General features: G+C 42.6%; 1 protein-coding gene across 2 annotated transcripts in view; it reads right to left on the reverse strand.

The window, feature by feature from the left end:
* The window catches only part of GABRB3 (gamma-aminobutyric acid type A receptor beta3 subunit), a 117,314-nt gene extending 110,712 nt beyond the window's left edge, over positions 1-6,602 (reverse strand). Inside the window, exons 1-3 of one of the 2 annotated variants that reach the window (XM_027895798.1) lie at positions 6,411-6,602; positions 6,148-6,239; positions 5,935-6,002 (exon numbers count right to left, since the gene is read on the reverse strand). In XM_027895798.1, the coding sequence (XP_027751599.1) occupies positions 5,935-6,002; positions 6,148-6,239; positions 6,411-6,490 (240 nt within the window). In that variant the 5' untranslated portion in view covers positions 6,491-6,602. Of the gene's footprint in view, positions 1-847; positions 1,065-5,934; positions 6,003-6,147; positions 6,240-6,410 lie in introns of those variants that run through there. The other variant, XM_027895802.1, reaches the window with a different exon arrangement.
* Between the last annotated feature and the right edge of the window lie 5,986 nt (positions 6,603-12,588).

Consider the following 12,588-nt stretch of genomic DNA (forward strand, 5'->3'; position numbering starts at 1 on the left):
GGATGGAGAAAGAGAGAGTGATGCAGGCTAGGGGAGTTCATGGGTACTGTCCTGAGGAAGAAAAACAAGATGGGGACAAGGCAGAGGATGGATGCTCCCGTGACCAGCTGGCAGCTAGAGAGCAGGTAAGCTGCTAAGATAGACTGTCCTCCAGGATCAGTGCCCATTGCTGATGTCTCCTAGAAGGTAACTGCTGGTTCATCCCCAGTAGCCAGAGTGTGTGCCTATATACACACACAAAATTATGTACATGGTCTATCTGCCACATTATGATCTTCTATTGTCCCTAAATATATATAAAAGCAAAATCAGAATATGAAGTTACATATTCTATTTTATACTCCTGTGGTTTGTGAACTAGTTATAAGCACTGCACACATAAATCTTCTTCTCGCTAGAAAACTTGTTTTTGTAATATGATTATGAAAACATTTTATTAGTAAAACTCCTTTAATTTCTGCACCTGAATCTTCAAACAAAATATGTCACAACTTGGTTATGATTTCCTGCATGAGGCAACTTTGAGATTCTGTTTGCAAAGTATTTAGAAAGTATCTGTTTATGACAGGAAATGGAAGATACATTTACAATAGGAAACATAGGTTACATTTCGCTGTGCCTAACCGCAGCCACTCAAAAAAAAAAAAAAAAATACAAATTGCTTTAGCTCTTTCCATAGCCATCCAGGAAACAGGCACACCCCCAAAAAAGATTAATCCTTCCATCTTAAAAGTAACAACCACACAGACATCTAAGATACAAGTTACAAAATAATTACTATGTCCTGATTCCAGAGGGAGCCTGAAGGATAAGCTTTGGCTATGCATCTAGGGAACAATTCACTTACCTAAACAAGGATGTCTGGTGCCATTTTGGATGCCTGGATTATGCAGGACCCCTGTATACAGCTGGCAGGTACAGCACACTAACTATGTGAGTTCCTTAACCTTTTAGAGAGACAGCTGGAATCTGAACAAGATACTTTGAGGCACTTGAAATATCTAAGAAGCACTACTAAGGTGTCTTCTACATTTTAAGCTCAGCAGCTCTCCAGACTCCATCACCTGTATTGACAAGAATAACGCTCAGTTGTTTAAATCTCAGGATCTGGTGCCATGTCTAGCACATGGGCACACTGACATGGCAGAGGACTTTCAAGAAGTCTGCACCAATCTGGACTGGAAACCAGAGGGGAAGTATAGTACCATGAAACTGAAATGACAGTAGACACTTTTGCCCAAGCATCCCCCTTCTGTTCTAGATCTCCATTAACTGCAGCTGTAGAGTTTAGCAATCCAGCTCTCACTTGGACATCTAATTGTATACACCTCAATTTACATAAATCAAATCCATTAAAATTTTTAGACATCTAAAGTAAGATGTGACAGATTTCATCAATAGACGCATGATGGTTCTGCACCCTCAGTACTTCAGGTGAAGTAAGAATTAATTCAGCTAAAAATAATTATTTGTGTACCACTATCCAAGGAAAATAATCGCTATCTAGTCTCAGTGAGTAGTAACTTCAGTCGATCTTAGAGCAGCAACTTTGACACTTTTTGTCCGAAAGATGTCAAAATTGCTTTGAAAATCAGCAGGCACCCAATGAAGTCCATATGCAACTTGCAGTTTTATAAGGGCACATACATAAAAATAAAAAAATTTCGGTGTTAGCATAGAACAGATTACGTCTTTTTAGGAGTGTTAGCATAGAATAGATTACATTGTTTTCAGAAACAACAACTCATAAATTTTATGGGCTGACTTTATGTCAAACTAATTTTCTGAGTACAGTATTCTCAAAACAGCAGGATGACTATATAGCAAATGATGTCCCCTGGGTTCTGCTGATTTAATTTTATCAAAATTAGAGCCTTTGAGAAACCTAGATAAACAACTCAAGTCCTCTTTTTACACAAAAAGAATGCAGACTGCACTTCAGAGGGCAGTAGCACAGGTTTGCCTTCTTACAAGAGATCATACATGCAAAATATTATCTCTAAGGAGAAGGGTTCTTTTTTGCACTGATCCCTTTGTTTTCTCCATCCACTTTATAAACTTTAAAAAACATTCTAAAATTTCAGTAAAATGAAACCACGCTACCTTAGTCTTCCAGCTATAATGATGACTTTAAAGAGGGAGTTATTTGGAGATTCAAAGCATTGATTATTTAACTTCCTAAGATATGGAAGTATTTGGGTGCTTGGATACTTGGAACCAATGCATTTGATTCACAGAACAAATGTTGAATAACAATCAGACTATAAAAAAGATTGCAAATTGTGGACACTGCCTGACTGAAAGCAGGCTGACAGAATAGTAAAAAGCATGAGAACTATTTGGTTTTTGATTCACATAACCTAAGTAAAACATCTAAAACATAGCAAGAACAGAACACAATCAGCCCAAATCATGAAATTTTATAAACTATACAGCTAAATTATTGAAATATGACAACGATAATCTTCTATACTCTTTATTTGTAAGATGACTTACAGTATTTTCTCAGTATTGCATCTGTTGTCATTGATTAGTATTTTCTTTGGAGATGTATATTACTGTACAATTTACAACAGTTTTAAATGCAGTTATTGTAGGTGGGCACAAAAACAGATAGGTGCTTAAGTACCCAGTTACAGATATAATTTTTGAAATAGGCAAATAATAATGGGAAAGCATATACAGGTAAAGCAGGGAAGTAAAGCACATACTGAGATATATATATATATATATATATATAAGTGCAGATCATTAACAGATGTAGCACTTCCTTGACCAATGCACTTCTTACAGGTAAGTTCATTAATTCCCTCTTGTCACCATATATATAACTCAAAGTATAAATATCAAAGCATGTGATTTTTTACATCAGACAAGTTTAGTATTTTCAGTATGATGTAAATAACATAGCAGAGTAATGATTTCAATAACGCTACTCAATATTTTCAAGATGTTATGAGATCAAATAGAAATTGCTTAATTACAACTTTTCAGTAAAACAATTTGATGCTCTGCAGTCCTGATACTTGCATCTGTCCTCCTAATCCAGTTTAGCATCAAAAAAAAAGAAAAATGTTTACCATTCCATGTAATCCAAGGAAGATGCACATGCCTATTCAGTAAATCTATTCTAAAAAATAGCGACAGGTATCTTGGATGTAGAGGGCAAAGGATTTTCAGTAATTTTCAACAGAAAGACTAAAACTACATAAATTTTTTAAATGCTGGAAAGCTAAGTGAATAACTAGTAAGCTTCATAGAGGAATATATTATATATAAACCCACAGTTTGATTAAGAATAGAAAAGGGTATGATACAAGCTGTAATTCTTCTTACAAAGAATTGTCATCATATCACTGAAAGCTACACTATTGGCTGCTTAGAAGGCAGCATAATAAAACTTGCTGTAATAACATTTTATTTATGCACATAAAATTGAAGAATGTTAAATCTCCGGTTATTTTATTTTTAATACAGAGATGAATTTTAACAAGCCAATTTATAAAAGGTTACACCAATGTCTAGATTTAAATTAAAGGAGTTCATGTCCACACTACAGTTCACACAAAGAAATTCTCGTAAGACATTTCAGTAGTTGATGAGGCTAAAGGTCAATGCTCACAATATCTGCTTAGAATTAAATGAAAGAATATGTCAAAGATTAAAAGTTGAGTTGGCAACAAGTATGAAGTTCAACAGCTATGCTTTTGGTCTTCAAACTGTGACTTTTTTCCCTCTCCAAATTACTAGTTAGAATATATACTTGAGTAATCTTGAAAAGCTACTTTTGTTCATTCTCATTCATTATTCATTAATATTTACTCAAGAATCTTTGCAGACTGGTATAAAGCAATTTAAAATAAGTGAAAGTAATCAACTCAGGCACTACTTGAATACAGCTATGCTTGGTCAAAGATGAGTTCTTTCACAGGGAGATGAGACAAGCTCAGATGAGATTCTGGTTGTAATAAAGTGTTCACCAACCAGAAGCCTTTCCTGCTCATTTTTTCCTAAAGTAAACTAGTACAGTTTTTATAACAATAGTACTTTAACAACTCCCTTCAGAAACACATTGTTTGTTTCTGTTGCAAGACCTGTATTAATATTTTTCAGACTTTGCATTGCCCCATGAGAAGCACATGAAAAACCACTTCTCTACAGCTGTTCTGGGAACTAATGGGCAACAGTGGACACCAACTTCTGCAGCAGCTAGAAACTTAAGCAATTGGTACACTGGCTCCTGTCTGGGGGAAAGAGATGGTATCCATCCTCTTGAGGAGCTTCTGTGTCATTCAAGATCTTATTACCCAGCCTACCAGTGTAATTATTTTTTCTTATATCCCTGCTACAGCGAGTTGAACAAGTTGTTATTCAAAACTAACAACCTTTCCCACTGCTGGGGGCAGGGAGGGAAAGGGCACGAAAAGCACCATATCTCCCCTCATTTTCTTTCCAATCTCAGTATGCCCTTCTCTGATATTTATTGCCTAAGTGGCACTTCACATACACAAAGTGCTATATATTAATTTAATGCGTCACGCAGTGCTTCCTTAAGTCTGGAGCATAGCCAAAGGTGGGAAAGGTGGCAGTGGGGATAGTGAAGTCAGACTTTTTAATTACTGTTCAGTGAGAAGCTTTCATTCAGCTTCCATTTTTTTTATTTGAGAAGCAATCATATAGGTATAGAAAAGCCTGTCGAATATACAAGATGTCTCTGCAGTTGCCTGAATCTGCAGGAAGCCTAAAACAAACTCAATAAGTAAGAACTATCTCACTTTTCCCTCCTAACTGAGTAGAAAGGCTGGCGCTGGTGACACTTTTAACTGCAAACAGGCAACTGTACCCTCTGTTAAAAATCATTTTTTAAAAGATGAGAAGTAGAGCAAAAGTTCCTCAGAATTTCAGGTAAAGAGGGTGAAAGAAAGAGCAGTACTAATGAAAATACACAGATCATGTATAAAGCCAAGCTATGCCACCTTGCAACAGCCAAGCTATGCCAGCTTGTAACACTGCAACAGTGCACTGAAGGAGGTGTAGTGCAGAGTTAGTGTCATATTTACTACAACAGAGTACAGCTCCCAAGTGTGTAATTATTATGTTTAACACCACAAATGTAACTACAGCATTGCAGAGTAGGCTGGTCTTTCTACATCAGGTTTGCAAAAAGAAGAATACAAGAAAAAAACAGAGAGCAAGTAGTCATTTCCTCAGGAACATGAAAAAAGCACCTCATGTTCAGGATTAAGACAAGAAACAGAAATTGTAGCTCCTAAGTTCCTATCACCAAACTATACAGACGGCAGGACCAAACCGCAGAAACGCCCTAAAGACCTCCCTGTTCATCCGTGTACCCGACAGACCCGCACAGCACCACTTTCCGAGGCAAGACTGCAATTCTTCCGAAGTCCATACACAACCGCGCCGGCTCTGGGTGCTCAACGATCCTTAAAGCACTCGCACATGTCAGAATTTACGCACCGACAAGCTGGGCTGTTGTCTTCCCCTGAGGCGCGGGGAGATGCCTGCAGCCGCGACCCTCCGGCCCCGGGCACCCCGCCGGCCGCCGGCCCGCCCCGCTCCACTCCGCCCCGCATCCCGCCGGCTGACAGGCCGCGGCAGGTGCCGACGAAGCCCCAGCAAGCTCCGGCCGCCCGGGGGGCTTAGGGGGAGGAGGAGGCTTAGGGGAAACCGGTGGCCCAGCACACTCGCGGAGGCAGCCGCCAGCAGAGAGAGGGGGAATGCGGATGAAGAGGAAAGCGCGTCTCCAGGGAAATAAAGTTTTCAAGGGAAGAGGGCAGCGCTCGGCGCCCCGCGCAGCCCCGCCACCGCCCGCCGAGGCAGCAGCGACTTCGTGCGAAGGGAGGGACGGGGAACGGGCAGTCGTGACCCGCCGGGCGACAGCCCCGGCGCCGGCCGGGCTCCACCGCTACTCACCATGTTGACTTCGGAAACCATGTCGATGCTGGCGATGTCGATGTTCATCCCCACGCAGACGGGCGGACCTGCAAGCAGACCAGACCTTTACCCGGCGGCGAGAAGTGCCGCGGCAGTGGGGGCGCGGGACCCGGCCCCGCCGTGCCGGAGCGGCAGCAGCGCCGGGGACAGCGGGGGGGTCTCCGGACGGCAAGCCCGGGCAGGGCGACTCACCTCCGAAATCCGGCCGGAGGCGGATGTCGTAGCCTTTCAACAATTTATCCACAGTTTCTTTCACGAAGGACATGTTGCCGGGATCGTTCACACTGTGGGGAGAGAGAGACGGGGGTGTCGGGCGGGAGAGGCAGAGGACGGGATGCGGGGGGCCAGGGGCGACGGCGGGAGCGGGGCGGGGGACGGAAGGCGGGGGGAGCGCATCAGCTTGTTCCCCTGGAGAAACGCATCCCGCACCGCCGCCGGGGCACGCTGGCTCCTACCTCTGGGCGCAGCAGACCACGGCCACCAGGACGGGAGCGGAGAAGATCCCGAAGATCCTGCCTCCCCCAAAGCCCCACATCCCTCCGCTCCGCACTCCCTCCGCGCAGCAGCAGCAGCAGCCGCCGCCGCTGCCGCCGCTATCCGGCTGCCCCGGCTGCCGCTGAGTAGGAGGCGGAGGCGACAGCCCCTGTTCTTCCTCCACTTCGCCCGCCCCCTCCCCCCCCAAAAAAAAAAATCAAAACCAAAAAATCCACACTCTGCCCCAGCACCGCCGCCCGGCCCGCGGGAGCCGCCCGCGCACCCGGCTGCGCCCGCCCCGCGGCCGGACGCCGCCGAGCCCCGGAGGACGCTGCCCTCCGCCGGAGCCCGGCCGCCCGCCTCCCCTCCGCCCGCCCTGCCGCCTTCCCGCCAGCCGGGAGGGGAGGGAGGGAGGGGAGGGAGGCAGGGAACTGCCGTCCCTCCCGGCGGAGAGCCCGAGGTGAGGCGCCGGGGGACCGGGGCCCGCGGGGCCGGGGCCGGCGACGAGGGGCGGTGGCTTCCCGGGCACCGCCTCGGGACACGCCCGCCCTGCCGCCACCACTCGGCCCCGCAGCCCCTCCTGGAGCCTGGGGTGCTCCCGTGCAGCCCCCGCAGCCAGGCTCATCTCTTTGAGAGGGCGAGGGAATCCCCGGAGTGGGAGCGGGACTTGGGGGCCAGGGCAGCCTACGGAGTACTCCCTTGAGCAGTGTGAGAGGGGGCTTCCTGGCGCCGTGCCGCTGCCCTCTCCTGTCCCTCTGCCTGCTGCTGTATGGTTGGGCGACTGTGCCCAGCTGCCCCTTGGCACATCCTGGGAGTGGTGCCCAGAGGAGGTCGCGGAGGCGAGAGAAGGAGCTGGCTTGGGAGCCCTGCCCTGCCTTGCCCTGCCCTGCCTTGCCCTGCCCTGCAAGGGTCTCAAGCCATCCCCTCATGGCCAGGGGTGCCGTGTGCATGTACAGATGCTAGGCCTGGGGCTCCCTAGATCCATGCCTGCGAGGGTACCAACAACACAGACCGAGATGGACATGTTTTGCCAGGCAAAACCTGCACTGACTGAAAAGCATCTGTGACTGCACTTGTCACACAGGATGGTAATGAAGGGAAATGACACTGGTACCAAAGGGATGTATGGTGAGAGCTGTCACCTGTGAGCTTCTGGTGCTCTTAACTTTGTATAAAACATTGGTTGGGATGAGGACAGCACAGTTGTTATTTTTTTAACCTCCTTCCAGGTTAATTAGTCCTTCCAGCAGGACCGATTGGCATGGAAACAGAAGAATGCTAACTTAGCTATATTGCCTTTGGTTCCAGCGGCAGCTCCTCAGTTCCAGAGCTCTTCATCATGCTCTACGAACATATAAACATGGCCTTGGCCAGCTCCTGATTCTGGTTACATTGCAATCGGTGGCCACTGGTCCATGACGGAGCACAGCATTTCACAAGGGAGAAGAGCCATGTCTTTCTTTTGCACTTTTTCTCTTACCACCTTCTAGCTTTTTCCTTCTACATATCCTCTTCCTTTAGAAAAGCTGCTACAAAAGGATGGACACTTGAGGAATGCTGTGGTGTTATGTACAGGTGAGAAAACATGGATGGCTTTTCACCTCTCCTCAGCAAATTCTTGAAAAGAAAGACAAGTGCAATCCATGGCATATGTCCTGACCTTGTTGCTGTTGCAGCTCCAAATAAAAGAAAGAGCACACTCAAGTCTAAAAACAATATTAAACTATACAGGCAAAGTGGGACAATGTAGAGAAGCTAAGCAGTGCCAAATCTTGTGGTTTCATGTCAGTATTTGGATTTTTTATTAGTGCTATAATTACTATGATTATAAAGTAAGTGAAAATCCTAGCTTTTAATTAAAAACTTTATTAGGCTTATGATGAAAGCTTGAGAATTGTGGCATGAAGCAGGTGTGACTCAAGAGCTCAAAAATGAAAAGTCAATAAACAAATATAATAATAAATATAATAAATAGTAATAATAATAGCAATAACAACAAGAAGAACAAAAATAATGATAATTAATCATTTTTGAGCCCTAGGTCCTGAAGTTTCTTTCATGGGCATTAGTGAAGACCAGTTCTTTCAGAGACTTCAGAGAAAGTGACTCTAGGGAAGGATACCAATTCAGTTTTTCTCCTAAATTCTGAAAGAAACTATTAACACCAAAGACAATATTTAATGACAAATTTAATGTGGTGAAAAAGTGCATTTAAACACTAATAACTTTTCTTTAATAGATTGTCGGTTCCATAAGAGAAATAAAAAAGTTAGAGAACACTATTTCTGTTTATTGTGCTATTCTGATACTTTGGAAACACATCTGAGGTAGGAATGAATCAAGAGTGTTTTAGAGTCAGTCATGTTTTATCACACTTCCTTTAACTCTTTGTCATCTTGATCTTACAGGGCAACCATTTCCTTTTACTTTTGAACATTTTAACAATAATCCAGGTTGGACCTGATGGGACAAGGAAGTATTCAGTGGCTTATAGAGCATTTGTTCCTTGGGACTCTGGATTCAATTAAGCTTAGCAGTAACCAAAGGACGTTAAAAATTATAAATGATCAATAAATTTCATGAAAGGTCAAAATCATCTCGACATGGCATTTGCAGTGAAAGCAACACTGTGGGTTTTATCTACAGGAAAAACTCAGAACAAAGCTGCTGTGGCAATCATCTGCAGGTTAGACCCAGCAAAGGCCTGTGCAGTGCAGACTATTGAAGGAAATAATGAAAGCCAAGGCTTTTGGGGAACTGTTTAATGTGGCCAATAAGAAAAAAGTGGGCACAGAAATAGACTCCTTGTCCTGCCCCAGAATTCACCGCCCTGACTTTGCTCCTGGAATTAGGCTCCCAAACATCTCCTCTCAAAAAGCAAGCAGGTTATTTCAAGGAGTGACAGGAAGGAGTCTGGGCACTTTTATTCACTAAAGCAAAACAGAGAATCCAGTCACAATCTATAGATTCTCCATCCAAGAAATTCTCAAGGATGTATCTCCTGAGATCAGCCCAGACTGCAGGGCCTCAGGGTAAACCTTTGTTATTTAGAATGTTCCACTTTTCAGCAAACAGTTAAGTAGGGGAGAGGGAAGAAGTTAACATAACTCTGTGACCTAGTCATTTGACTGTTACCTCGGAAGTACTGTTATTTCATAAATAATACAGTGATTCATTAATCAATTACTGGATAAAATAAATCAGTGTTCAGTGGTGTAAGGAACAGAACCCAATTCTCTCCTCTTAGGTACCTTCATCATTGCTCACTCTCACTCCTACTCTTTGTTCTTTCTGTCCCAGTAAAATTATCCCTGTAAAATATGAGACTTTGAACGTTGTAGTTCAGGGACTAAAATTCATCACCTCTTCTACCACTTTGGTGAATGTTCCAGCATCTGGGCCATTGGACATTTAAGATCTATGCTCCCAATGAAATTTTGTTCAATAAGGTAAGCACAGCATTTCTTCCTTAGCATTGCCAGTATTGTAAAGGCCACTTCAAAAATGGATAAGTCTAAACTGCAAAGGCAAGCATTATGTGTGAAGGAGCAAAAGGGCTGTCCTTGAGCCAATGCAAATACGTGTGGAAGAATACAACTGCCAAGCCTACAAGTGAAAGAAGTCCTTGGGGTAAGCTGGATTACCATGGATTCATCAACTATGTCTGGGTTAGCAAGCACAGAGGCTGATGGGGAGAGCAAAACTGCTGTTGCTGAGGACCATGTCATATACATTTGTTGTTTGGAGGTTTTTTTATCCCATTAAGAAATGTACTAACCTGGTCCACTAGACTGGATGCTCATTGGCAGTTGGAGCATGTTCAGTGTGCTGCTGAGGGGCATTTTTCAACTTAGTTTCATATGAAAGGAATCATGTTTATGTACTCTGAGACTGCTCTGAGATGTGAACCAAAGTGCAGTAAGTAGGAATAATCAAATAATTTACTTTGCAAGCACAGTCCTGGTCTGCACTAAAATGCTATGTAGATGCATCCATCATCTCATTTCAGAAGGGGCTGGAACAGAGCACACGCAGCCTTTGTGAAAGGACAGAAATTGGGATTGGAATGAGAAGCCACTCAAGATTATGGAACAAATTCCATTTTTCTTCGTAATTCTCATTCTCCATTCTTCTAATGGAGATACAGAAGAAGAGGCAATGACAGGCAGGCTAAAGAAGAGGAGAGGTCTGCTCACAACTGATGCGTTTGCATATTACCACTATCATTCACCAGACTGTAGGAGAAAAACTGCCTTCAGAATCAGGGAAGAAGTATTTGATCACGCCATGCAATGCATCACTGAGCTCTTGTGCTGGAAAGTGGTACTGAGGGTTTACCTGACAAAATGAACTCAACTCCACTTACAAGCTGAGGTCAGAATCACTTATCAAATGTTTTCTTTTTCATTTTCCTCTCTGGTTTGTCTGTCGTTTAACTGATTTTGACAAAGATCCAGTCTTCTCCTGAAGCAAACTGCAATTGCAAAGGGTTCAGAGATACAAAAGAGAGGGAGACTGAAACTAAAAAAAAAATATGGGAAGAATTGGTGCTATAGCTGAAGTGTTGTCTTCTGAGGAGCACAGGACATTAGTCTTACTAGGCTGAGACCCATGCTGCTGCTTACCTACTCTGCCTTGCAGCAATTTTAATAGCCTGCTGGTTTAACCTGCTGAGAATGTGTAATTAATAAAACTGTTTGGGAAAAAATCCACAAGAAAATTTTCAACTGGTTCCCCCCCCCCCCAAGCCTGACTTCTTTTTCACTTTATGAAATCAAAAGTTGAGGATCATTTTTGCCAAAAATACCATACAACAGAACCTTAGTATTTCTTTCAGAGAACTCAACTTTCCTACTTTCTGTCCTACAGTATTTCAGCAGAAGCAGAGTTTTAGAGTGACAGGAGGATGTACTATGTACCGTGTGAGGAATACAAGATCATGTTTATTTACTATATATATTTATCAGAAACAATATGTAATATTTGCTGATGTTGAGTAATACTCAACAGTTTATGCTGAGCTTATGACTGACAGTGAGTTTATACTTATTGTCCCCATTTCTGTCAGGCAGATTGCAAGCAGCATTGCCTGGATCCATTTGGTTTGGTTGCATAATTTGCTGGTTTACATTTAATTATACAGAAATATTAATGGTGTTATGTCAACAGTTCTGATGTAGTGGAGATCTTAATGTTTCAGTGGGCCACATAAAGAATAAGTTATTAATCCATAAGAGTAATAGGGAAAACTTTGCCTTTAATAAGAGGCCTGACCCAAATTGTTTTGAACTGCTGTTTAATTTTTAGATGGGTGTTTTACTTTATATTCAAGAAAATAGAACAAAAATTTGCATTATCTGAATGAATTTAAAAGAGTATTCCTGCAACATTCCATTCCTTATGTGGCAAAACCTCTGGATTATGCACATAATGAGTCAGACACATCAAAATAAAAATCCATTGACACTTTGGCAGAAGAAGACATAATCAAGGCTCTTTATAACTCACATTTTTTCATCATAAAGATTAATGATCATGCACTGAAATAACATAAATGCATTAGAGAAGCCTGTGGTGCATTAGAAATACTATTTCTTAAGTCTTTATCCTGGTGGAAACAGAATCTGTTTAGAAAAACATAAAACTAACTGAGTTAAAATTTATTTTTTTTTACTGTAACTGCAGTTGGGGAAGAGCTATTTTACATAGGACTTTGTTAAGAGTTTCTACTTGAGTGGTTTTATCTAAATCCCTTTGGCAAGAGCACATTATTCTTAACAAAACAATACGCAGCAGTCACCTTTTTCCTTTCAGGCTAGTTAAAACCAGAAGGATATAGGCCAAATACTTGTGGTTTTCATATTTGTCAATATCTTTATAAGTCTTATTTGTGGTAGTAATTGTTTATGCAATTTTTTTCTCTAAAGCAGCCAGAATTTCAAGTCAAGATCCAAGCCTCATTTTGCAGGAGATTATACAGAGTGAAGAAGACAAGCAGGGTTTTTTTGAATTGCTTGTACTTAATATTATGTATATTTAAAGGAAGATCAAGTCAGGATCCTAAATGATGCATCTGTGTTAGGACTAGCTAAAACACCAAGAGATGTTGGTTCCTGGCATTTTCATCCAAATGTCTCTTTGAATTTTAACAATGGCAAA

The sequence above is a fragment of the Empidonax traillii genome, unplaced genomic scaffold (genome assembly GCF_003031625.1).
Source record: "Empidonax traillii isolate 1590-97213 ecotype Southwest subspecies unplaced genomic scaffold, ASM303162v1 scaffold469:size586335, whole genome shotgun sequence".
Lineage (NCBI taxonomy): Eukaryota > Metazoa > Chordata > Aves > Passeriformes > Tyrannidae > Empidonax > Empidonax traillii.